Raw genomic sequence first — 25,157 nt, forward strand, 5'->3', positions numbered from 1 at the left:
TTGTTGCAATGGAGTTGTTACTTTGATTTCCACACAACCTGCTTTCCTCTTCAGATCAGGGCCTGTTGGAACAGCAGGGGACAGAAAAGGCAGCAGAGAGCAGAAATTCCACCTCGTGTTGGAGTGTGCTCTCATTGAAGGTATCCTGGACTGCATGTTCTGGAGCAGACCTTAGGTCTGATAAGTGCCAGGATATTTGGGTGATTAAAAAAATATTATTACAGAAACAGATTCACATGGAACACAAATTTAAATCATTTATTTGCCTTTGCTGGTTACATCAGTGGAATTCCATATTTATAAATAGCATTTAAGGGTGATTAAGGGACTGGAAGGGCTCCTTGCAGTTTCTGTGTAGTATTTTGGTTTTGTCAAACAGTCCTCATGCCACCCATGAAGATTTACTTCTGTGAGGAAGGAGTGCAGAGACATTGCCTTGATTTCTGTTCTGTTCTGCTCTGTGACACCTGATCTCCATGAAATTTATCTACACCCAAGCAAAACACACTTAGAAGTTATTTAAGGCAATAATTTAGAAGAGATGAAGTTTGTTATTTCCCTGATGGTTTTATGTGCTCTTAGGTCTCCTAGAAACCTAAACCTGAGTTAATATGTCCTCTTTAACAATTCTCCTCAATGTGTTACTCAAGTTGAGGAGATGGAATCAGCTGAAAAATGTTTTATCTCAGCCTTGTAATGTCTTTGTTACAAAGACAGATTTCTTCTCTGCCACGTATAAACCAGGTCTTTTTAGCTGTACTATTATTATTTGGAAACTGAAGCTTTTAACTGAGATTTATCTAGCATTTCTCTTACCAATTTTATATCAAAACTGAAGAAGAATGTGTTGAGAGTGTTCTATCCTGTCTGTTCAGAGGCAGGAACACAGGAGTTGGATCCTTGCCTTTTCTTTCTCATGACACAGCAAAACTGCATTAGTGCTTGAGCCAAAAAACAGCATCTTTTACCAGTCTTACAGATTATGCATAAAAGATTTTTTTTCCAAAAGCAGAAGTAAAAAAAAAAAATAGTTAAAATATATATAGGAAAAATTTGCACTATGTGGGAAAAGTGTATGTAATTCTCCCCCATGTTTTTCCTCAGTATTCTTTGTGATACATCCCTATATTAATACATCAATAATGCACTCCTCTACATATTATAGCAAATGGGAATCATTGTTGTCACATAAACTATTTATGAAATTTAAGTAAACATTTTAGATAACAAAAAAATATTTAAGGATAACGAAAATTGCCACTGCTGTGGGAAGAGTGAGGATATTTTAACATGAGCTCAAGACCCTGGTAAGACTGCAGGAAAGCCAGAAACAAATCTGTGTTTATTTAAAGCAGAATGGCACAGGATATTATCAAGCTAGGGGCTTGCTAACAGCCTGGAACATTTAGGGAATACACAAATTTATCTGACAAAACACTTCTGTGATGTCATCCCTGGCTTATGATCTTGTTTTTTATGTCTGTAAAAATGCACATCTTTTCCTCCAGTGTCATTTTGTAAGGCAGTCCATTAAAATGTTGGAATAATCAATTTTTGTGGCCAGCTCAACATACGATTGTGGATACTCCTGGTGGATAAAGCAGATAAAGCTTTTTGCCAAGGGTTGTGTTGTGACTCATCCTCTCTGCCCCACACTGTGTTCTTGGCCCTCCAAACCTGGCTTGCCATCATTCTGGTGTGCAGAACCCAGTTAAGGGAGAAAAATAAAAAAGGGAAACCAGAAGAAATCCCACAGCAAAAAGTATAATTAAAACATACACACTCACGAAACAAAACAAACAAAAAAAAACCCAAGAAAGCAAAAAAAAAAAAAAAAAAAAAAAAAAAATCCAAACAAACAAACAAACCAAAAAAAAAAAAAAAAAAAATCAGCCCACAACTAAAAAGACAAACAAACCTTAAAACATGTCCAGCAGTAAAATTTGGCGCTGAACCAATAAGGCAGCAAGTGAGAGCTCCAATTGAGCAAGTCCACCTTACTGTCCTTGAAATGGGCTTCACACTGGCCAACTCCAAGGTTAGAAATGGACAAAGCAAAGACCACCAGAGCAAGAGTGCTCATTGTGGAGCTTTCAGGCTGGGGAGGCAGAGAGGAGGAGGAGGAGAAGGAGGAGGAGGACAGAACAGAAGCCCAGCCCATACTTATCATTTAAGGTAGCAAAATATCCTTTCCCTTGTAGTTCATACCAGATTTGTCACTGCTGGGATACAGCAAAGCCAGCCCACAAATCAGCTTTTTAAGTGAGTTTTTGTTTTTGTCAGGCAGCCCTTCCCTATGGCTTGGGGAAAGCAGCTCCCAGAGTCATGCCCTGTCCTGCACAGCTGGACATCTTCTGCATCCTGGACAAACTCTGTTTCAGCTGGCTTGGCTGTTCCTGCACTGTGCTGCCTTTGTCATCCATCAGCTACACCAAGGGGATTAACAAAAGGCCACAATCTGTCATATTCAATAGTAGGGAAGCAGGAGTGGAAAAAATACTGCAAATTAGTCACCAGTGGGGCCTGGTTCTGTGCTAAAGGATTGGCTGCTGCCTGAATGCCCCTGCAAAATGTGACTGGAAAGGTGAAGAGCCCCACCTAGGAAATCTTTCTCATCCCAATTCTGCCCTTGGAGCTGAGACTAGAGCCAGTCACCAGGGTGTTGCCACCTGGTGTCCCCAACAGAAGAAGCAGCTGGAAGCTGCCCAGAACTGCTCATCCACCATCTGAGGCTCAGGAGTGACACATATGATATGCCTTGTACACAGAAAAGATTCAAACTGTCTTGTTTGTTGAAACAGCTCCTTAATGAGGGTTAAACTGTCTTTAATCCAGGGGTTTCAGAGTTTACAGTTTGGTTGTTCACATCACAAGTTCTTTGATGATATTTCTGGAGGAAGCAGTTCTGGGGAAGAAGTGTTACCCTCCCTAAGTGACACCCTGGTCTCCATGACCACACTTGGTGTCCCATCCTCCTTCTTTCTTGCTGTTACCTTTCAGATATTCCTGCCATTAAGAAACAAAAATAATTTTATTTGGAAGGATTAGCTTTGTAAGAATGCCCATGAGAGGAGCAGCCAGGGAGCTACCACCCTTCAAATCAGACTTTCCTCCATCTCCCATCACTGTTTCACAACAGATCAGTCCTTGTTTCACTAACACAGCCCAGGAAGCAGAATGCATTGCTCATTTGAGTTGAGTTTTTCACAACAGGAAAACCAGAGACAATTATATATTTTAAATGAAGGGATTCTGGTTTGCTCTGTGTTTGGTTTCTTGGGGGTTTGGGGTTTTATTAATTTGTTGGGTCCAGGAAGAGCAAGACCGTTCATTTTGCCACACTCCCAAAAATATGCAGTTTATGTAGATTTTGCCCTAGCTCTCACTGGCTACTGGATAATAATGACCTCTAGGCCTCTTGCCAAACCCCTGTCATCTCATTTTTAATTCTGAGTCCATGCTGCCTTCATGTCTTCTAGCTCAAACTGTGCCTCATACCCCAGTCTGACATCTGCTTTTCCTCGAAAGCCAGAGATCCTGCCTCCTCTCCCAGATCCCAGAGAAGCAGCAGCAGCAGCAATGTGATTTTCTGCCTCACTGTCTTTCCAGTGGGAAGGGCACATCATCCCATTTTCTGAAAAAAACAAACTGGCTTTTTACATAACTTGTGGGTGGAGGTACATTTCAAGTGTCACATCTCCCTTGGAACCTCTAGGGCAAAGAAGATACTCCAGGATGAGAAAAGCCATGCTTTCCTTTCCTTTCTCAGGTTACCATCCCCTCTGCTCTTTACAGCTACTGAGACTCAGGTAATGGCTGCTGCAGAGAGCCAGAGGAGGTGGGAGGCAGCCAGTAATTTGGGGAGGAACATCCCCAAATTAGGATCTGACGCTGGAGTCAGAGGTGACAGTGCTCTGGGCAAGCCTCCAGGCCATGCTGGCACAGGCACAGTTGTTAGAAAGAGTGAGCATTAACAGCCTGAGTCAGTCTCTCCCTCCTGCCCCAGTCCTTTCTGCTAATATTTACTAGCTTGACTATTTCAGTATTAAAGACCCAACATAGCTGAGCCCTGAATCAGATTTCCTGGTAATAACCACCCCAAAGCATAACATTTCTCCTCCCAAGGTGGACAGAGGACTGTGGAACATCTTTGTCCCTGAAGGAAACAGGAAAATTTGCAGACAAACTGTACTGGCTGTCTTCACTTTCTTCCTTCTCCTCCTCCTCCTCCTCCTACTCCTCCTGTGGAAACTACTGGCAACACTTTCCATGGTGCCTTGCCTCAGATCACCTCTCTCCTTGGATGCTCTCCTCAGAAAGGGGGAAGATGGATTATAGGAGCATCCCTGAGCCTCTGGAAAGGAGGGCAGTGGAAAAGATCGTTTAAAAGGGGCTGTAGGGGGCCTGCTCTGCAGCTTCAGTTTTTCACAAGGCAGGAAGGTCTGTCACCCTGGCAAAACACCTTGCAGCACTCAAATTTGCTCATTCTTGTGGAAGCTGGAGCCCTGACCTGTTCCCATTGCAGGGAACAGCAATGCTCCAGACACAACATCTCCCAGCAAAGAATTGCACTTTTGGGATACCTGTTTTCCTCAAGCAGATGCACATTTGCACTCAGCAAGCTTGTCTTTGCAATTACCACCCTTAGGTGTATTTGCATAAACACAAAAAGCTGCATTTCCTGGGGTGCAGCTTAGTGCAGCAGTGGACAGAGAGGGAAATCCAGCTGAGGCTGCAGTTTAGACAGATACTTCATTTAACCACAGATCTGTCGCCAGGACTCAGAAGCCTGGGATTGTCTGAGACATTTATGATACAAAAATCTCCCTGCATAGCCCTCATGCTGTGGACACACCACAGATTCCTGCAGTGCTGTAGACAGATGGCTGGAGGGCTGGGATGGACTCTCCATGGAGAGCTCATCACCTAAACCCTGTCAGCTGCATCCGTCCCAGTCCTTCCCTCCTTCAGCCATCCACTTCTCCCTGGCTGAGGACATTTTTTCATCAGTTTTGCCTGAACCAACCCAGATTCAAATGCAGCAAAAAATTGCTGCCAGCCTTCACTTTTTTGGGACCTTTTTGAGACCATCCTCCTCTTTTTTGGGAGCTTGCCCGTAGCTTTTGCTGGATTTAGAGAGAGCCAGGCTGAGCCTCAGAGTGAGGAACCACATTTCTGGGCAGCCACAATGGCTTGCTGAACATGCACAGGGGACTACAAAGCCTTTCCTCACAGCCCGTGACTGCACAGTGAGGTTGGTGGTGCTTTCCCAGCCAGCTGGTGATTTATTGGGTGTTTTTTGGTCACTGTCTCAGTGGTCAAGGACAGCAAACCCAACAGGAGTGCTGAGCTTGCTCAAACAGTTCTGCAAATTTTGCATGAGGAGAGAGGCAAGAGATACTGAAAGGGGGAAAATTCTCACTTTTGGGTACATCTGCTGACTAGCACATGAAATCTGCATTTTCCAGGGTTTTCCCAAGGCAGCATAGCCTGTAAAAACCCCAGAGACTCAGGACTGGAAGCAAGCACCTGCCCCAGTCGACTGTCCTAAGCAAAATTATTTCACAGGGCAACATCTGCTGTGGAGACCTGCTAGAGGGAAGGAAAGCAGGACATCTAGGGTGAGGAGGAGAGAAGACAAACAGTCAGTCTCATGCAGGTTTGCATGAAAAGTGAGATCGAAATATAAAAGATAAAATAGCAACAAGTTTCAAGAGGATCAGAAAAAAAGATGAGGAAAAACCACATTGGGATAATGAAGAGAGTGAGCGGCAGAGGATCAGATTTTACATTTGAAGAACAACTGGGCTTCCTTACTCTGGTCAGAAGAGGAACTTACGCTCAAAAGTTAGAATAAAATACAAATATCAGTACAAAGGCCTAAAATGTCTACTTTTACTTTTACTTTGACTTTGCTGTCACTTTTCATGTCAGTGTAAATAATGCTGTTTAATGCATTAATGGTTTTTCTGCTTTGTGAGTGGGGTTCTCTGCATCCCAGGCTGTGATGAGCTTTGTGTGCTGCTGCCTGAATAAGTTGAATCCCTCTAGAAAAACCGAATTATGAAGATAAAAAATAAAGCATTGATAGACAATTCTTGAACAAGGAAAATATGAGATGTGTTTTGGAGCCTTTTATGGGTGATAGCATTCATTCATCAGCAATACAACTCTATAAATCTATTTATACAACTCCCTCTTCACGAATATAGGATGGTCTCTGCCTGTGTGAGGAGCACTGAGGTGCTTTGAGCTGAGCAAATAATTATTTATGACTAGTTTATGAACCTTATTACTGCACAGGTCCAAAATGACTGCAGGGCAGTGATCCTGCAGATGTAGTTGGTTTTTCTGACGTTGACTATATCTTGTTCATAAAATGAAGACTGCAAATGAATTCTTAGCAGGGGGTGTGTTGTTTTACATTTTTCTCCTTAAATCCTACAGAAAACGGGCCCCGTCTCCTCGTGGTAGCAGAGCAAGCCAAAATCTTCTCCCACCGCGGCGGCAACGTGACACTGCCATGCAAATTCTACCACGAGCACACGTCCACAGCCGGCTCAGGAACACACAAAATCCGTGTCAAGTGGACCAAACTCACCTACGATTACCTCAAGGAAGTGGACGTGTTCGTGGCCATGGGGCACCACAGAAAGAGCTACGGGAGCTACCAGGGCAGGGTGTCCCTGCGGGAGAGCAGCGAGAACGACGCCTCGCTCGTCATCACCAACATCAAGCTGGAGGACTACGGCAGGTACAAGTGTGAGGTGATCGAAGGCCTGGAGGATGACACGGCGGTGGTGACTCTCAATTTGGAAGGTAGGTGACACCCAAGTCATGCCTTGAGTCGGGTTGATGTGGTGTTGGGGAATTCATGGGGTTTTTTCCTCCTGGTACTGCCAATATTGTTATCAGATATCAGATATTGTGTTATCAGATATCAGATATTGTGTTATCAGATATTGCTTTACCACTGATGTTGTGTGATCACTGATTTTGTGCTATCAGTGATAACAGCAAGCTGAGGAAACAGAATTCATTGCTCTTTGGGGAATCTCGGCCTGGCAGCCCATGACAACAATCATAAATTAGAGGAACATTAGGGCTATTATAACTTGTGCTAGCCTACGGCATACACAAATTCCAGCCAGACCTGGTGTGAGGGGAGCCAAGAAAGGATGAGCAAACACAGTATCGAGAATTCCATATGTTTTTAATTTGCTCCTTGTCATTTTGTAGAAGCTGCTGCATCTTTTTACCTAGATGAAATTATATCAAATACCCCCCCTCAATAGTAATTTTACAGAACTTTGGGATATTTTAGGTTATCAAGAAAATGCATATATCTTATTTTAAAGATGAAAAAAGTTACAGTAGTTATCCAGAGACAGTGGCTTTGCATTTTTTTCCAGCCTTATAATTAGATAGATTAGATTGTTATATCGCCCTCCAGGACAACTCTTACATGTAGTGTCTAGTCATTTTCTTCAGCATTATTCTTGAAAACAGTAGAGTGAAAAAGTAATGAAACGGGCTTACAGAGGACAAAATTTCAGCTTTCTTTACTCCGTATGCAATTCAGGTACATTTTATGAGGTTTCAATGCACATAAAAGTGTGTTTGGCTTTTCTTTCCCAAAGCGCTGCACTGAACACAGAGGTAACCTAAAAGTTTCATGAAGACATATCACATACACTTAAACTTCCCAACAAGTGTGCGCCAGTGGGATCCTGAGAGAGGGAGAGGAAAAAGAAAAAAAAAAGGAAGAAAAAAGAGGAAAATGGGAAAAGGAGAAAGTGAGGAAAGGGGAAAAGGAGAAAAGAGTAGAAGAGGAGAAGGCAAAGGCAAAGGTGAAGGAGAAGGAGGAAAAGAGGAAAGGAAAAGGGGAAAATTAAAGGGAAAGGAAAAGAAGGAAAAGAGGTAAAGGGGGAAAGAAAAGGAAAAGGAAAAGGAAAAGGAAAAGGAAAAGGAAAAGGAAAAGGAAAAGGATACAGCTACCCTACACAATAAGAATGTCTGAGTTGTTCTTGGAGCCAAATAGACATAATGGGCTTAGCTTACTTCTTTGCATCTATTCTTCTATTCCTGGCTGGAGGCCACAGAAACTTCCCATTTTGGATTGCAGAAAAACCCTGCCCAGTTTCCAAGCCAGCGGCGTAGTGCATTTAGGTTGTTCCACCCCACATAATTCATATTTAACAAGAATGTACCCTGTTCTTTTCAAATTTATGAGATAAATTTACATGTTTAGCTTAAGTTCTCTAAAGCAGTAATGAGTGAAGACAGAAATTATCTGGAGGAGAAAACTCTTTATTCTTTTCTGCTGGCCAAAAGCTCTTGTGTTCAGCCTCCCCTCCACTGGGGCAGGCTCTGCAGGAGCTGCTCAGCCACTGAAGAAAGAACAATTCCTCTTGGCAGGCTCAGCTTTGCCTGAGTGAAACAAGACTCTCCTTACCTGCCCAGGCTCTTTCTTCCTCTGCAGCAAAAGTTCATTATTTTTCTGCTGTTAAAAGCAAGGGAATTGTGCTGTGAATGCTTCCTGCTGTGCCTGGGAAGTGGAGATGCTGATGGAAATGGAAGCAGAGCAAGTTTGCCTGAAGTTTGGTACAAACGCTCGTGCACATGCAGAAATTCATACCTGAGATGCATTATTGGATTGAAACTGCAAAAGCAATGAGAAATCATCTCTTTACTGCATGCAATAACACTAGGGAGATTTGTTTCAAAACAGAGAGATTTTTCTACCTTTTTTACTGTTACTATTTTGTAATACAGCACCAGCCTTGGGTACAAGGTCAGGGTCCCTCCTCCAAAATAAGGAAATTCATAAGTAGAGGAGGATTCGTATTTCTTCAGCCAAGTATGTTCCAATCTGTGCTCAAAGGAAAGTTTATACATTTTAACCAGTGTCTGGCTAACATAAGGAACAACATTCTTTCAGTGATTTTTTTCACACATGGGACAGGTGTAAGGCTGTTCATTTCTGACACTGTGGAGTGGTGTTTAAACTGGCAGGAGCATTTTCTTTGCAAAACCTCACAGTAAATTGTAACCTTTCAAGTAAAATAAGAATGGTAAGAGTTCCAGTGTCAGGCCTGCTTGTGTTGACTAAATCCAGTAATTCTGGATCTCTGGTACACTGAAGTTTCCTAATAAAAGGCTAAGTATTAAAATATAGTAAAATTACAGTGGAGATATATAGCTGATAGGATATATTCCTCTGTTTGCATGGCCTTGTGCTTGTTTTTTCAACATCCCTGCAGCTTTATGTGGTTCTGGTATTAATTGCCATTTCATATATTTCAGCGAAGCAGAACAGATTGATAAAAAAAATAAAAAATAAAAATAAATAATAAAAAAATAATTTAAAAAAATCCACAAGATTTGGACAAAAATTAAAATATATCAGCCCATTCCAACATTTTACAGTCTGGTGTAAATAATCAGGCCAATCTCACAGTGGGAATGATTTGCATCAGTAGACTGATGTCCTGAGATGGTGGCCTTAAGGATGTTAGTTGGCAGCAGGACAAAGCCATTTACACCCAGGAATGCCCAAGAGCAGTGCAAAGCAGCTGATGACTCCAGAGTGAGCTCCCTGTACAAAACCCATATCTGTGTATTAATATCAAAATTGTTGACCTCCACCTCAATGGACCTTTTTTCTTCTCCCACTGTGGTAGCATTTTTTTTTTTACTAGCCTTAAAGCCCTCCTGGGATTGTCATTAAATAAACCATTCTTAATAACTGGACACTTTTACCTTTGAAAAAAAAAAAACCCCTGATGTTAGATTCAGCCTGAATTTGTTACATACCTTACATTTTTGCGGTATGTTTTCTTCATTTTATTTAATTTGGAACCACAACATTTTTTTCCTAGACCAGAGAGAGACTGTCCTGAGTACCAGCTAAAGCTCAGAACTGGAACTCAATGCAGTTTCCACAACCAGCAGCTTTAGGATCTGTTCAGTCATGTCATGTTTTTCATTGTGTTTGTAGCCTGAAGTACCAGAAGTGGTCTGAGAGTTGGTCTGGGTACAGCAGCTGCAAGGAGTGCCAAGTACTGAGGGAAGCAGGACATTCTTTATGGAGAATCAACCTCATCACCAAAGCCATTTTCTCTCTGAATTGGCCTTACTCTCCCCCTGCACATAAAATATGGATCATGAGTTTTACACTCTTTGTTCAGCGTCCTGAAAGTCAAAAGCCTGACACATTAAAAGGTCTCCAAGAGCACGCAGATACCGTTGTCTGAGTAATAAACAAAAAAGGAGTTCGCGGCTTACATTAAATTTTATTTACAGCAGCTTTTTACTGTCCTACACTAAATTTTCTTTATGCTTGTGCTTTACTGGTTTATTTCCTCGTGAATACTTGGTGTCATAATGAATCTCAATGTGCCAGGTTTGTGAGTTTGGCCTCCCAGGCGTGTGAAGTCTCCAGTCCTCATCTGCTGCTCAGGCACAGGTTTTGTGTGCCCTTCCTTCAGGAGAACCTTGCAGGGGGGTGACAGAGAAAGTGGAACAATGCTAAACAGCCAAAGGAAGGTTTTTACTCTCTTAGAATTATTTTTTTAATAGTTTCTCTCTTCAAAGGGAGGTGAGAGTTGCACACAATAAGTTTGCAATACAGCTATAAAATAATCACCTTTTACATCCAATATTAGTGGGAATTTGAAGATCTGAATAAAATCATTAAAAGCCTCTGTAGAAAGCAGCTTCTAGATAGAAGCTAACTCTTTGTGTGGCTCCCCAAGAACCAAAAACCACCAGCACTCATGTTCTTGCTTTGAGGTATGTTGTGCTTCAGGTCCAAGAAAGAAAGAAAAAAAAAAAAAAAAAAAAAAAAAAAAAAAAAAAAAAAAACAAACCACCAACCAGGCATCCCTTTCAAAATCAGACTCTTTAGTTCAAAATAGCTCAAACAGATCCATAAGCTTCATGTAAACAATTTTTTCCAAATTGTCAAAACAATCATTTTTTAATCTGTTCATTTGGTGTTCAGCTGGATGTAAGCAGTGGGGAATTCAGAGTTGAAACCAACAGGAAATCAACTCCATGCTCTCAAGAGCAGGAGAAATCAGATTTAACCTAATAACGTCATATTTGTTTCCTCTGTGTGTTGCTGTTACATCCATACACACACCAAAAAAACCCCCTATTTCTGATATCCTCTGTGTGATAATCTGCTCTACTCTCTGATGAAAAATTGATTTTATAGGATACAGTCTTTGTGGGTCCCTAAAACAAAAACCAAAGATAGAGTTGTCAGGAGTAAGTCATAGCCTCAATATAATTCCATTTGTAATTCTGTAATTCCTTCTGTAATTCTGACGGGGCTTTATAGACAGAGCTGTGTTTGCACATGGTCCTTGAAGATGCATATGAAACAAAAAATTTAAAAAATTGTCTTAAATTGATGACCCAAAAGGAAAGTTTTAAAAAATGTAGGAGTAATTATGCTAAGAAGAGTAGAGAAAGGCAACAGTCCTCAAATTTTTCATAAAAGTTGTAGAAATACAAGGGAATAATCTGCCCTGGCCAGATCAGTGTAGTTTGTATGTTTTTATTGGTTAGAAGTAAGCAATTCCACTGACAGTATTGGGATGCTGGAGGGACATTATTTCAAGGTTCAGTTTCATTTTTAGGGAGATTGATACCTGCTGGAAGCCAGTGGCTGGATGATCAGGCATCTGACAGTTCTGAAAGGCAGGAAAATGGAGACAGAGACTCTGTAAAAATGAGGGGATCACCAGTTTTTATGGAATTTTAGGAATCCAGAGTGGAAAATTTTGCCACTGAGTGTGTGAAACCTGCCAGCATAAAACTGTACCCTACAGTACAGTAAATAGCAAACCCTACTGTTGCCCCATGTTTACACTGGCTTCAAGAAAACTTACATTTCAGTTTTGGCTAAAACTCAAGAAAGCCTATTTCTTTACTCCACTACTCCACTATGAAAAGACTTATTATTATTATTATTATTATTATTATTATTATTTTCTCTTTTTTTCTTTTTTCCTTTTTTTTTCCCCATATGGATCAGCAGAAATTTGTGTTATTCTGTTTCCATGTGTCAATACTCTTGAAACTGCTAATTGTGTGTGGTGCTGGCTTAATTAACACCCACAAATCATCACAGGAGTTGAGGTTTCTGAGGTTATTTCCTCATCTTGTTGTCTTGGGTAAATGCTACAGCTCCTTGCACTGACAGTGTGTGTGAAGTGACTACTTGCACTGAATTTTGGGGTTTACCTACATGTAAGACTCTGAACTACAGATAAGACAAATATATTCCCAAAAAAAACCAGAGCAAGTGGAGAAGAGTTGTACATTTCCTCACTTGAATGTGAAATCCATAGAAATACTGGTGTTCCTGAGGGGAGGATATATAATACATCCAGTTATCAAGCTCTGATTTGGTAGGAATCCCAATTTCCATTACAGGATTCATTTTCTAAACTGCAGTTGCTTGGTCACAGGTGCATACATCCCCTCATCTCTCACTAATAGATCCATCCTCTGCTGAGCTGATGTATCTCAGGCTCTTTCTGTCTCTTTTGGGGGCAAAGAGGTCCTTCTCTGGGGGCAGAACATATTCCAGAGGGCTGTGGGTTTGGGAGAGCAGCCACACGGTGATTCCTGATAATGGAAATTAATATCCCCACTCAGGCTCCACACGGGGCTTCCTCAGGGTAGGGAATGGAATGGCCAAGGTCAAACTAAGGCTCCTCAGCTCTGCCTTCCCACAAAGTAACCAGATTTTAACCTTCTCAGGCTGGAAGTTTTTGTCTCCCTCTGGTTTTTAAACTGAATTTGTTAATGTCTGGGAGTGGGTGTTTTGTCTAGTGGCAGAGCACGGGGCTGGAGACAGAAATTGAGGCTCAGTCTGTGCTTTGGAAACAGCAAGGAGCCTCAGGACAGCTTTTGTCCATTCAGGAACAGATGGGATGGATTATACTTTGATGGGTTTGTAAAGTCCAGGACTGAGGAAGACGCCCTGTGATTAACTAAAGCTCAGCACTGCTAAAGTGTAAAGGAAAGGGAACACGAATATCAAGCTCTCACTATGAATTTCAACGAGGTTTGATAGGAAAATGAAGAAAAAAAAATTAACAAAATTGTAAAGTAATGCAAACCTGCACAAAGCACATACCCAGTCCATTTTCCTCAGCAAAATCACCCCTAGCCACCCTCAGCTGCAGGGTGAAATTAATGCTAATTAGTTGCAGGCTTGTACTGCAGATGAACTCCAACAAAAAATCAGCTTCTATGCGGCCTGCTCGAATATAGCCCAAAGCTAATATTACAGTTTAGTGCATATTTATGTTATAAAAACATTATGTCCCAAACTGTCAAACTCAGATTTGTAACACATTTACATACAAAGTTAGCCCCTTTTGTCTGGAAACCTTAAGGAATCAAATATGTTTAAATAGTTTTCAATTAGTTGTTGCTCAGTTTTTAGAAGCATGTAAGTTTATGCCTTGATCTTTCCTAATTATAGGGCGTTTATTAAAAGTATATGCAAATCAAACACATGTACTGGAAAAGGAGTCTGTTGTCTGGGGAAATGTAGTTCTGAAAAAATAATAAGTGTTAGATTTCTAATATAGCAAAAAGATTTGGGTTCTATTACGTTTGCTAAATTTTTATTATACCCAGTGATACTTCTGTCCATTAGCACTGACAAAGAATTGTTCTTTTTCTAACAAAGATATGATGAAGGAAAAAATGGAGATCCAGAAAAATAGGAAACATCTTCAGTGTCTTGTTTATGAAGTTAAATTTAACACACGTTGTGTTACATTACATTCATACGCTGCAGTTCAGAACATCACATAGCAGAAAGCCCTTTAACAAAGGATTTACAAAAGGAAAGAGCTGAAGCAGACTCTCTAGCTAATTGGTGAAAGAGAGCAAAATATTGTTTATTATTACCCTGCCAAGTTTACATTTGCATGTTTCATTTTCTTGGACCGTCATTGAGATTTAGTAATAGCAAAGATCTTGTTTAACAAAAATAACACTTGGATGACTGAAGGGTGAGGGAGAGAAGAGGAAGCAAGGGGACTTTAGGAAACTGGTGGAATAGATACAGAAATGGGTTAGAATGTTCTGAAAGAAGAGTGGTTTTATCACATGGTGACTGCCTTGCCTGACCACTGGGTAATTTCTCTATCCTATGCTGCACTGCCCTGAGGACAATGAAATTGTAATAGGCTACAGGATCCAACAGCAGGAAAAAAGGGAAAAAAAAGGTGGCTATTTATACCAGTGCAAAGTTTTTGGCCCATGTGTTATCTTGTCTTCAGTCCCCCTGAGTCCTACAGCACTTAGTTCTACAGAGATGTCTGAGGATAAACATTCTGAGCTGGATCTTCTCTGATACCATTTTATTTCAGTTTATTATGAGACTGGGCTAAAGCCGGCTGTAAAATTTAGGTCTGGGTTAAGTTTCTAAGCCCTGCCAAAGATTAGGGTGGTCTGATCCAAACTTTTGTTTCAAGTCTGTTTTCTCTTTTATCAAACCCACATGCGGAGGTGGTTCTTCAGTGCTTTCTGAAATGTCTTTCATGCTCCAAGGAAGTATGTTTAACTTCTGATCCTTTTCATAAAACAAGCAGAAGAAAAAACAAAAAAATAAAATCTGTTTGGTAAGGGCAGTGACTGTGATTAAATGTCACTTTTGAAGCCATTCTGGAGGTGTCCTCACATTTCCCAGCCTCTCTTGGATGTCCTCTGCCATGAGGTCTGTCTGCAGTGTCTGGGCAGTGATAAGCACCAGACAGGGCTTGGGGACAGGCTGTGTCCTTGTCCCCTGGGGGAAAGGGAGCATTTGGCAAGGCCATGCTCCTTGCACAGCGACTCTCTCTCAGGGTGAGCCATCGGTGCTGTAGGGGCAGAGAGGGAAAGTGGTGTCACACATGGTTTCCTACCAGGGCTGTGCCATCTGTGCTAGGGGAAACCTGTCCTCTCTGAGGAGCTCTCCCTCCCTGAGTGGTGGCAAAGGGCCCAAAACTAGGTGGAAAGCAGCAGAAAAGTCTCCCACACAACTCCACTGATTTCATTTCCCCACAGTTGTTCCTGCTTTAAAACCTCAAGATGCTAAAATTGTGCCTCCTGCCAGATTAGCCTTGAAATGCTATTGTTAAAACAGACACTCCCATTCCTGGAAAAATGTGAAATTTAATTAAAAAAAAAAAAAAAAAAAAAAAGACTACCAATGCTACCAAGGTACCAAGGCAAACAAAAAAGCAACTGTCTTGAACCTCTCAGGAAGTTTTGGCAAGAGCTCATGTAAATAACACAATGCTCTTTTATGTCGATCAAAATATTTCATCTTCATGTCTATGAGTAAAAAGAAATAATTTATAGAAATTCAACAATTTGTTCAACAATCTCTTCTTTCTAAACAATTGCCAGGAGCTCCCTACTCCCATGCCACAAAAAAAAACCTCATCAAACCAACAAACAAACAAAAACATCAAAACAAATATCACCCAAACAAACAAAATTTAAATAAGCAAACAAAAATAACCACAAACAAATATATTCAAAAAGTAGAGCCATGCTAGTGTTTAATTGACTTTTCAAAATGAGAAATTGATCTTAAAATGGATAAATGGAAATTCTGTATGAAAAATGTGCAGTTGCAAAATTCCAGGTAGCTCTGCTCCTCTTTAAGCACTGTGAGAGCAGGGGAATGAGACCACCATGGTGACAGCAATGTTAGTCTGGGAGCAGCGTGCAGACCTGGCAGGATTCCCATTGGGAGGGGGTTGAGGCTGCAGGGAGACGAGCCAACTAGGTAAGGCAACACAGAATCAGAGAATAAACTAGACTGGAAAAGACCTTTGAAATCATCAAGTCCAAGCTATGACCCAACACCTCCTCATCAACCAGACTGCATCACAGAGTGCCATGTCCAGTCTCTTTTTAAACCCCTCCAGTGACAGTGGCTCCATCACCTCCCTGGGCAGACAATCCTAGTGCCAGTCAGTCCCTCAGTGAACAACTTCTTTTTTCTAATGTGTAACCTAACCTTTCCTTGGTGCAGCTGAAGAGGTAAGGCAGCATCCTTAACCTCTTCCCAAAACTCCCAAAACCAGTGCTGCTGTGCTGCTGACAGGGTGTTTTTCCCCAGAAGCAAACCAACACTCTTCCGCACATCACGGAGCCAACCTCTACATCCCCTTTATTCCTCCTCCTGCTGGCCACCAAAGCCGTTCCCCTTCTCTCTGCTCTTCCAGTGGCTGACAACCCTCCCTTTTCCCTGCTCCAGGTGTGGTGTTCCCCTACTCCCCGCGGCTGGGGCGGTACAACCTGAACTTCCACGAGGCGCAGCGGGCGTGCGCGGAGCAGGACTCGGTGATGGCCTCCTTTGACCAGCTCTATGATGCCTGGAGGTCGGGGCTGGACTGGTGCAACGCCGGCTGGCTCAGTGATGGCTCCGTGCAGTACCCCATCACCAAGCCCAGGGAGCCCTGCGGGGGCAGGAACACCGTGCCCGGCGTCAGGAATTACGGGTTCTGGGACAAGGACAAGAGCCACTACGACGTCTTCTGCTTCACGTCCAACTTCAACGGTGAGAGCGTTTTCCTCGCCCTTCCCTTGTAGATGGCTGTGCTTAGGAAGGGGTCTCCAAGGGCAGAAAGGGGTGTTTGGTTTGTCAAAGCTTGTTGTTATACCTGGAAAATGCCAGGAATGAAATAATCAAAGTATTAAAATAATTGTGAAATTTGCAAGGGTACGTGTGCAGAGGAAAGCCATCTTTGCCATATGGTCATGTAGGTAGTTTTTGAAGTCAGGACTTGTACTGGCAGGATTTTCTAATATCTCCCCTTTCACGCCATTAAAATTTATACCTTTTACATACCCTTTTAATGCTGGCATGTGACCAGTTTAATTAGGTTAAAGCAATGAAAGGACCTGCAAGTCATTAATTGAGTTTTCCTGTTTAAGTCAATAATAATTCTGTTCATATTGTTTAAATACATTGCCAAAACAAAATTTTGATCATCACTTCACCTATTTTGCAGTGCCAATCACTCCTGTTTGTGTACCAGATCTAATATGACTAATAGTTCCTTATCAGCAGACTTATTTCTATCTTCCTTAATAATTCAGATTTCTCATCTTTGTACACTGCCAAGCCTCCAATTACTTTTGCTCCGAGGTTGGACTGCTGTAAACCTTACTTTAGCAACTGCAAGCTTTATTTTTGCTATTAGCTGATTTTTTTTTTTTTAGGTGTGAAATGAAATTAAATGAACCAATCTCAGTTTGCTTTCATTTCAGGGTTTGCCTAGTGTCAGGAAAAGATTTAGAAATCATTGCCATTAATGTCCAATCCTCTACAGAATCCTACTTGTGGATAATTCCTACACAACTTTACACATGTTTGGCTTGCAGCCCACTCAGACCATAGAGCATGGTCTTTTTATATTTATGCACAGATTGTTTATCCACAGTGAAGCAGTTTCATCCTACAGCACAGCAAAAAATAAACATAGGCCTTGGTTTCAGAAGATGTGCTCCAGTGCTAAGTGTACACCCCCCTCCACAGAAAAAGATGCATCCAAACAAACAAACAAACCAAAAACAAACAAACCAACAAACAAAAATTGCAACACCCCAAAAAAAAACCAAACAACCCCCTCCCCCCGAAAACCCCACCACAAAACAAAAAATACACACAAGAATAAAACCCCCAGAAAAAAAACCTCAAGAGAAAAACTCATACAAATCCCCAAGCCAACAGTATTACATTAGGTTCAAAGTGATCTGAAAAAAAGTTTGGCTGATTTTTTATCATACTGTTTCATCCCATTTAATCTGGCTCAATTTTTGTTGCTTCATTTATCTAAGGTGGAATCCTGTATGAATACTTCTATACAGATTTAACCCTGCACCACAGAAATATCACCAAGGTATTAAATAATCCAAAAATAATTAAAATGTGATAGCTGCACTTTTTCTAATGCTTGCAGAGCAAAACCTTGTGAGTACTGCTCACCCTTTTACACACCTGAAGCTGAACAGCACCTCTTAAGGAACAAGAGGCATAATTTCTGGGAAAAAGAAAGAATAATAAGTGCTGACTAAGATAAATATTTTCTGTTCATGGATACAAGGAGAAAGAAAGAGGGAGAAGGAGAAAGAGAATGTGAGCATAAGGCAGGGGAGCAATCAAAGACAAGACAGTGACATGAATCTCAGCCTTGAGGAGTCTTTAAAGTGATATGGAGTCTTGAAACATTACACAGAAATGGGGTGGGGGGAGAGAGAGAGAGAAAGTGTGTATATATATATTTATAGATATATAGGTATAGATTATATAGATATAGACAGATATGGAAGATAGTGATAGAGATAGAGATAATAGATGATATAGTTAAATATTAGATATATGTAGATAAAGATAGATATAGATATAGATGATATACATATAGATATTCCCCATGACTCAGTGTCAAATATCTCTCATAACATCAGCTGAAAATCCAGATTCCTGCTTCTCTCAGCTTCCATTCCCTTAATTCACCAGATCACCTTTTCCTTACATGTCCCTGCTGTGTTCTCCACTATTCCTTGTCCCAAGCTCACCTTCATATCCACAATTAACCCAGCCACTCTGCCAGCTCCCTGTTTTCATCACAGCACTTTGGATAAGTGTATTTAATGGCATATGTTAGCTCTCTCACTGCAGAGGGACAAAGTTATAATGACCTGTTTTGCCACCAGGCTGGGATTGCCAGTTGCCAAAGATAGTGGCTGCAGGCAAGAAAATAAAAATCAAAAAAGAAGAACAACAAGAAAAAAATAGCTATTTCTGCAAAACCCAATATTGATTCTTTCAGCTCAGGAACAGCCAAGGAAAATGAGAGGTGGTTAGGACACAGTGCATTCCCAGTGGCTGCTGCAGTCTCCTGATAGTAGGAAACAGAGGAGCCTTCAACTTTATGTAATGGAGATGGGAAAATGCCAGGGGCCACAGGAGCAAGGAAGGATAAGGGGAGTTTAAAAAAAAAAAAAGTCAGTTGAGGGAGCTTCTATGAAAGAAGAGGTTGAGTGAGGTTTAGATACCTTCTAAATGGTTTCTCTATAGGGAAAAAAATTGCCCAATTTTAAATTATCTCAGAGATCATTTAAAAAGAGGCCAATTTCACATAATTCATCTGTAAAAGCAAAAAAAAATCTTGGTCTGAAATACATGCAAAGCTTGTTTTTCACCTGAAGAAGAAAGGCAAAAGCCATGGTATTTAGGGTAAAAAAATGAAACTGTAATCATCAATGCAGTGAATTCAAATCCAGATTCAGTGTTTTCCCTGTGGAATTATTAGATCCTAACTTGTGATGACCTGGATACCCAAAAAATAATGGTTAAAAATGAAGGGATTATACCATTAATAAAAAATTTTACATGCTTTTCTGTGACCTGCACAGGAAAATAGTTTGAGCAAAGCTGCAACACCAAATAAACTTGTTCCTTTATGAAATTACCCTCTATGATGCTTTTTCATAGACTAAGGCAAACGTAATACTTGCACATTTTGTCCTGCCTGTTTTATTCTCAGTATAAAATTATTTATACTCAAATCTTTCTGTTGGTTCATACGAGATTTGTTCATGCTTTGTGTCAGGAACATGAAATCATTTCATACCCTTTATATCTAATAGTATCAGCAAGCTACCAGCTTATAAAAACATATAGTAATGTGTTTCACAAAACAAAGCAAAGAGTAACACTAGCCTGATGTTATCTGTGAAATCCATCAAAATATTATGAAATAACAAAACATTTTCTGCCTGCACTGGATGGCAATATGTTTCCCAATCTGTTTATACATTCCCTGTTCAGATAAAGGCAGTTAAAAATGAATGCACACAAGTGGGAAGTGCCTAACTTAAAGTTGGAAATTCCACATTGGAATTTCCTGGTGTCTGAGGGCTCAGCTTTGCTCTCTCACAGCCCATTTCTCCTTCACTTGTCCTGCCCAGAGGAAATAATTTTAGTCCATGTCATCTTTAGAAAAGCTGAGGTTCCTGCCCTGTGTGGTGGCACAATCAGAGTTTTTCCAGGGCTGCAGATCACCCCAATTTCTCTCCTTGTCTTGTCCCAAGGAGTGGAGATGCTCCTCTCTCACACAATCCCTCCATATGATCGATTTGAGGAAATGAATGCAGATGAATCCTTTTGTTACAATCTTCCCCACTGAGCCTAATAGCCATAAACCAAGGAATGTCTAATGGGAGAGCTGGTTATTCTTTATTTATTTTCAAAGGTCTTGTGAAGGACAACAGTACTTTTTTTTTTTTTTTTTTTTTTTTTTTTTTTTTTTTTTTTAAGGAAAACCCATGAGAATCTTTCCCACTGAAAAATGCTAAAAGAGCTAAATGTAAATATATTTATCAGGTCCTCTATAATTAAGCATTTTCAAAGAAAATAAAACAAGGTACAAGTACAGCTTGCAACGCACTTTCTCCTCATTACCACACATTTTGTTATATACTTTGTCCACAGAACTGTAGGACATAATTGATCTTCCATCAGCTCTAGGAGAATCAAGTAAAAATCTTGTTCTAACAAAGTTAAGAACACAGAGAATAAATTTTAGGGAGCATGTTAAAGGCACAGCTGTGAGCCACCTGTTTATTATAGCAGTTCAAGCCAACCACCTTTGCCATTTAAATGGGAGAAAGCTGTGGAAAGTCCTGTCTGAGTAACGCTGACTGTTCACTGTTCATTTGACCATTTCAGAATATTTTATCACAGGAAACATTAGCAACTGTTCCAAAAAGAGAACTTAAACCCAAAACAGAATTATGCACCCTTTATTAGGAGTGGTTGCTTCTGACCCACTAGAGTCATGACTGACATTGGTGTGTTAAAAAAAAATGTTTTTCTCACATATTTAATTCAAAATATTCAAAATCAGCTACTTGAGAGGATTGCTGGTTGTCAAAATATTTACCAGGTCTTAAACGTCTTTTTTTTTTACAAGAGAAACTCAGTAATAAATCTCTCAATTTAGCACTGAGCTTGAAGAAATCTCCAAGTGTGATTCATCCCTCAAAATTCCACAGTCACAAGGGTGTGGGATATTTAGGTCAGTGGCTGGAGTTTTTCTCTTTAAAAAAGAGAAAAACTGTTCTGTTACACACAAAATTTTAAAATAGCTGTTATAGATGGGTTTGAGCAGGTTTTGCACAAACCCTGTGCCCTATGGTTTGGGTGTGAGCAGTGAGATCAGGCAGGATCCTCTGTAGAAGTGACCCAACCACCAGACATTAATGAGAGAGAGACAGTAAATTCCTCCCTCTCCTTCCACATCAATTAATAAATTCTGAGATTGAATAGTTAGGAATACTTCCCAGCTGTTATCAGGGGAAAAAACTGCAAATCTGTATGGAGTTTATTAATGGAATGTTATATAATCAGACATTCTGGATACACATTGCACCCCTGTGGGGTTTACTATTAAATTTATCTTTGACGAAGGAGCAGAGTACAGGAGTTTTTATTATGGACATCAAATGTCAAAAGCCTGACCTTACTGCAAATCCCTAGGAAATTACATTCCATTGACATATAATTTAAAGAGGAACTCATAAACCACGTGAAGTTTACACACTATCAGTCCAAACCCCTGTTCCCCTAAATCAGAAATCCTGTTTGCTCTGGGGAAACCTCTTAATAGTGCATCAGTAGCAGGATTCATTTAGTAATCATTCCCTTTAGCAGAACATTGTAAATTCTTTGGACTTGCTGAAATGGAGTTTTAAAAATTGTTTTACAAAGGGATGATCACCTCTTCTCAATACTTTTCTGTGGAAATTCTGTAGGTACTGTCTCTGACAGCAGTGAAATTTTTGAAAAGTTTCTCCTCTGCCACAGCTGCAATGTAAATGCCTTTTTTTAAGCTGTCCTTGTCTTGATATACAATTTCCAACCTTTAGACAGGACTAATTCAATTACCTTTGTGTTGCCATCTGACCTGACTTTCCTTCATTTAGAAAAGGAATCCTGTTTGATTTTTGCAGGAATCTGAAGCCGACATAACTCTTAATTTGCTCACCACTTCTTCTTCACAGAGAAAGTAATCTCATACTAAGCAGAGTTCTGTGTATCTACCTGATTTTTGTGGGGCAGAAAATGGATATTGTCCTGGAGTACATTCTTAATTAACCAGTAAAGAGTGTGCTCTGGATTGAGAAAGCCCCACATGAATAAAGTCCTTCCTTTTTCTTCAGGAAGAGGTAGATTGAAAAGTTGTGAATTTATTTGGAAATTATTGAATGCCTTCAAAGAAACACAATTCTTCTGCAGTCCATTTGGCTGTCAAATCAGTGATGATAAATAACCCTAAGTATAATGAATGAAATGCTCACAATGAGTGTTTATGGCCTTGATAAATGGAATCAATATTAATATTATTGCTGTGTATGGATTAGTAGGGGAGACTTTGCTTTTTGGGCTTTATTTTCTGTCATATATTTTCATTACTTTGAGACAGGGAAAATTTTTCTTAGCAGCATGATCAGTTCAGTCTCGTGTAGTGATGAGGATATATCCTTTGATGCCTAAAGAGGAACAGAGCTACAGAACTGCTGCTGAAGATTTACAACAGGCATAATTTTGCTCTACCACAGGTTCAAACTCTACTCCTGTTTGATACTTTGGCTTTCTCACCAAAAAAGAGAGAATTTTCTTTTATTTAATCAGAACCAAGGTCACCACCTTGTCAGAGGGCAAAAGAGCACTACCTGCAGCTGCCTTCCCCTAAGTGCTATCACTGAGTATAAATTCAGGTGGAGATGCCATACTTTGATACTAGCAGAAATAAATTTAGTGATATAGCTTTGCTTTTGGGGGCTTTTCATTTGTTTGGTTGGTTGGTTGGGTTTTGTTTGGTTGGTTGTTTTTTTGGGTGTTGTGGTTTGTTTGGGTTTTTTTCCAAATAGTCTATTTTCTGACCTGGGTTGTTTTTTAGGTAACTTCTTTTTTCCTCCTGATACCTACCAACTCATCCAAAAAAAAAAAAAAAAAAAAAAAAAAAAAACCTAACCCAACATTTTTAACAACACAACCTTGAAGAGGCACAAAACTAAATTAACATGATCTATCAACGGAACATCTTCATTTCTCCTCAAAAGTCAGTGTCATAGTATTGTTGCCTGAAATCAAAACAGAGAAAAAACCTCTCCACAGCATTAAAGTGTTAAAGTGGTAACATAAAAAAGCAATTCCTTTTTGGAAGCTTCCAGGTGTATCCATAGTCATGGGTTATGGGCACACTGATACCAAATTATTACAGTTTTTATAAGGTTAATTAATTAGGATATCTAAGAGGTAGATCCAATAGGAGATTCAATGGCCTCTTGGGTTGTGCAAGGGCTTCTATGCCCAATTCCTGTTATGTCTTCTTACAAGTCCTCTACTTGAAAATAAGACCAAACAATATTTCAGGAATGTGATAGAAGGTCATCTTATAACTCTAAAATCTAAGAGAAAGGGTAGGAAAAATACCAGGTGCTACATAATTGGTATACAAATCTTTGGAGGTGTGGAAAGTACATAAAAAGTAAAAATATTGAGGCAACACCATTGAACTCATAGAATCATCTGAAAGGTGGTTATGGGCAGGTGGGGTTGGTCTCTTTCTCCAGGCAGCAACTGACAGAACAAGAGGACAGAATCTTAAGCTGTGCTGAGGGACATATAGGTTGGATATTAGGAAAACATTCTTTTACTAAAATGGTGATAAAGTACTGGAACCATTTGGCCAGTGAGGTGGTGGACTCACCATCCCTGGCTGTGTTTAAAAAAAGACTGGATGTGGCACTCGGCGCCATGGTCTAGTTGAGGTGGCGTTAGGCCATGGGTTAGACTTGACAATCTTGGACGTCTCTTGCAATGTAGCGATTTTGTGATCCCATGATCACAGTATTTAAATCTGGAAAAGCCCTCCAGTATCGCCAACATCCAACCACCACACCGCCACTAACAACTTCGCCTTCCCTCCTGCCTTTTCAGGTCGCTTCTACTACCTGATCCACCCCACCAAGCTGACCTACGACGAGGCGGTGCAGGCGTGCCTGAAGGACGGCTCGCAGATCGCCAAGGTGGGGCAGATCTTCGCGGCCTGGAAGCTGCTGGGCTACGACCGGTGCGACGCGGGCTGGCTGGCGGACGGCAGCGTGCGTTACCCCATCTCGCGGCCGCGCAAGCGCTGCAGCCCCAGCGAGGCCGCCGTGCGCTTCGTTGGCTTCCCCGACAAGAAGCACAAGCTCTACGGTGTCTACTGCTTCAGGGCCTACAACTGAGAGGGCATACCTAGAGCGTGAAGGTTGTTTTGGGGTTGGTTTGATTTTTTTTTTTAAGATGTGTGAAAGATTTTAATTTTTTTTTTTTTCTCGGTATGAACTCATGCAAGCTACCAAAACTGTGATAAACCTCTTTTACTTACTGTAAAGAGTCATTTTCATAGGCACTCCCTTCCCTAAACCTATTGGTTTGTTTTTGGTTTTTGTTTTGTTTTAGTGTTTTCTTTTTTTTTTTTTTTTTTTTGTGAAAATATCATTCCATAGATATTTTAAATTAATATAATTTAATGGGAGCTCTAGGTAAGAAACTTTTAGATTCAAATTCTTTAAGCTATGTCATCCCAAAAAAATTATAATTTTCGTGAATGGGGCATGCAATAGAGCTTGACAATTGCTAGGGCACAATTATGGAGTGTAAGGCTACTCAAAGCAGAAGCTTTTAAAAGCACAGATTATACATATTTGTACCAGTTTGAGAAACACTGCAAATTGATTATGACAGGAATTTTAAAATAAAACAATCTTTTTGTTAAAGGGGATCAGTGAGGTTTCGCAAAGAAATCTCACAACAATATATGTTAGCAAATAACTGTTTTCACTGGTTCACATGGGAACAACAGAGAGTTTAATAAAAGCAGCTAAAACGGTCCACAAAAATAGGACTAGTTTTACAGTTTCAGATCTTGCCTTTCTGAAACATAAGCTCATGGTCCCATGCATAGGAAGAAGCACAATTAGTTCTCCTGAACATTTCAATTGTGTTTTTGTTGTGTATAAATCATTGAGTGAATAATTAAATAATGAAAAAACTCTTGTGTTTTTCTTAT

At 40.4% G+C, this 25,157-nt stretch overlaps 1 protein-coding gene across 1 annotated transcript in view; it reads left to right on the plus strand.

Moving 5' to 3' along the window:
• Positions 1-24,764, plus strand: part of HAPLN1 (hyaluronan and proteoglycan link protein 1) — a gene marked incomplete at its 5' end in the record, with an annotated part of 29,844 nt that extends 5,080 nt beyond the window's left edge. Inside the window, 3 exons of the mRNA XM_083884299.1 lie at positions 6,448-6,819; positions 16,286-16,588; positions 24,041-24,764. Of these exons, the coding sequence (XP_083740425.1) occupies positions 6,448-6,819; positions 16,286-16,588; positions 24,041-24,330 (965 nt within the window). The 3' untranslated portion in view covers positions 24,331-24,764. The remainder of the gene's footprint in view (positions 1-6,447; positions 6,820-16,285; positions 16,589-24,040) is intronic.
• Between the last annotated feature and the right edge of the window lie 393 nt (positions 24,765-25,157).

The sequence above is a fragment of the Zosterops lateralis genome (genome assembly GCF_965231275.1).
Source record: "Zosterops lateralis genome assembly, chromosome: Z".
NCBI classification, from domain to species: Eukaryota; Metazoa; Chordata; class Aves; order Passeriformes; family Zosteropidae; genus Zosterops; species Zosterops lateralis.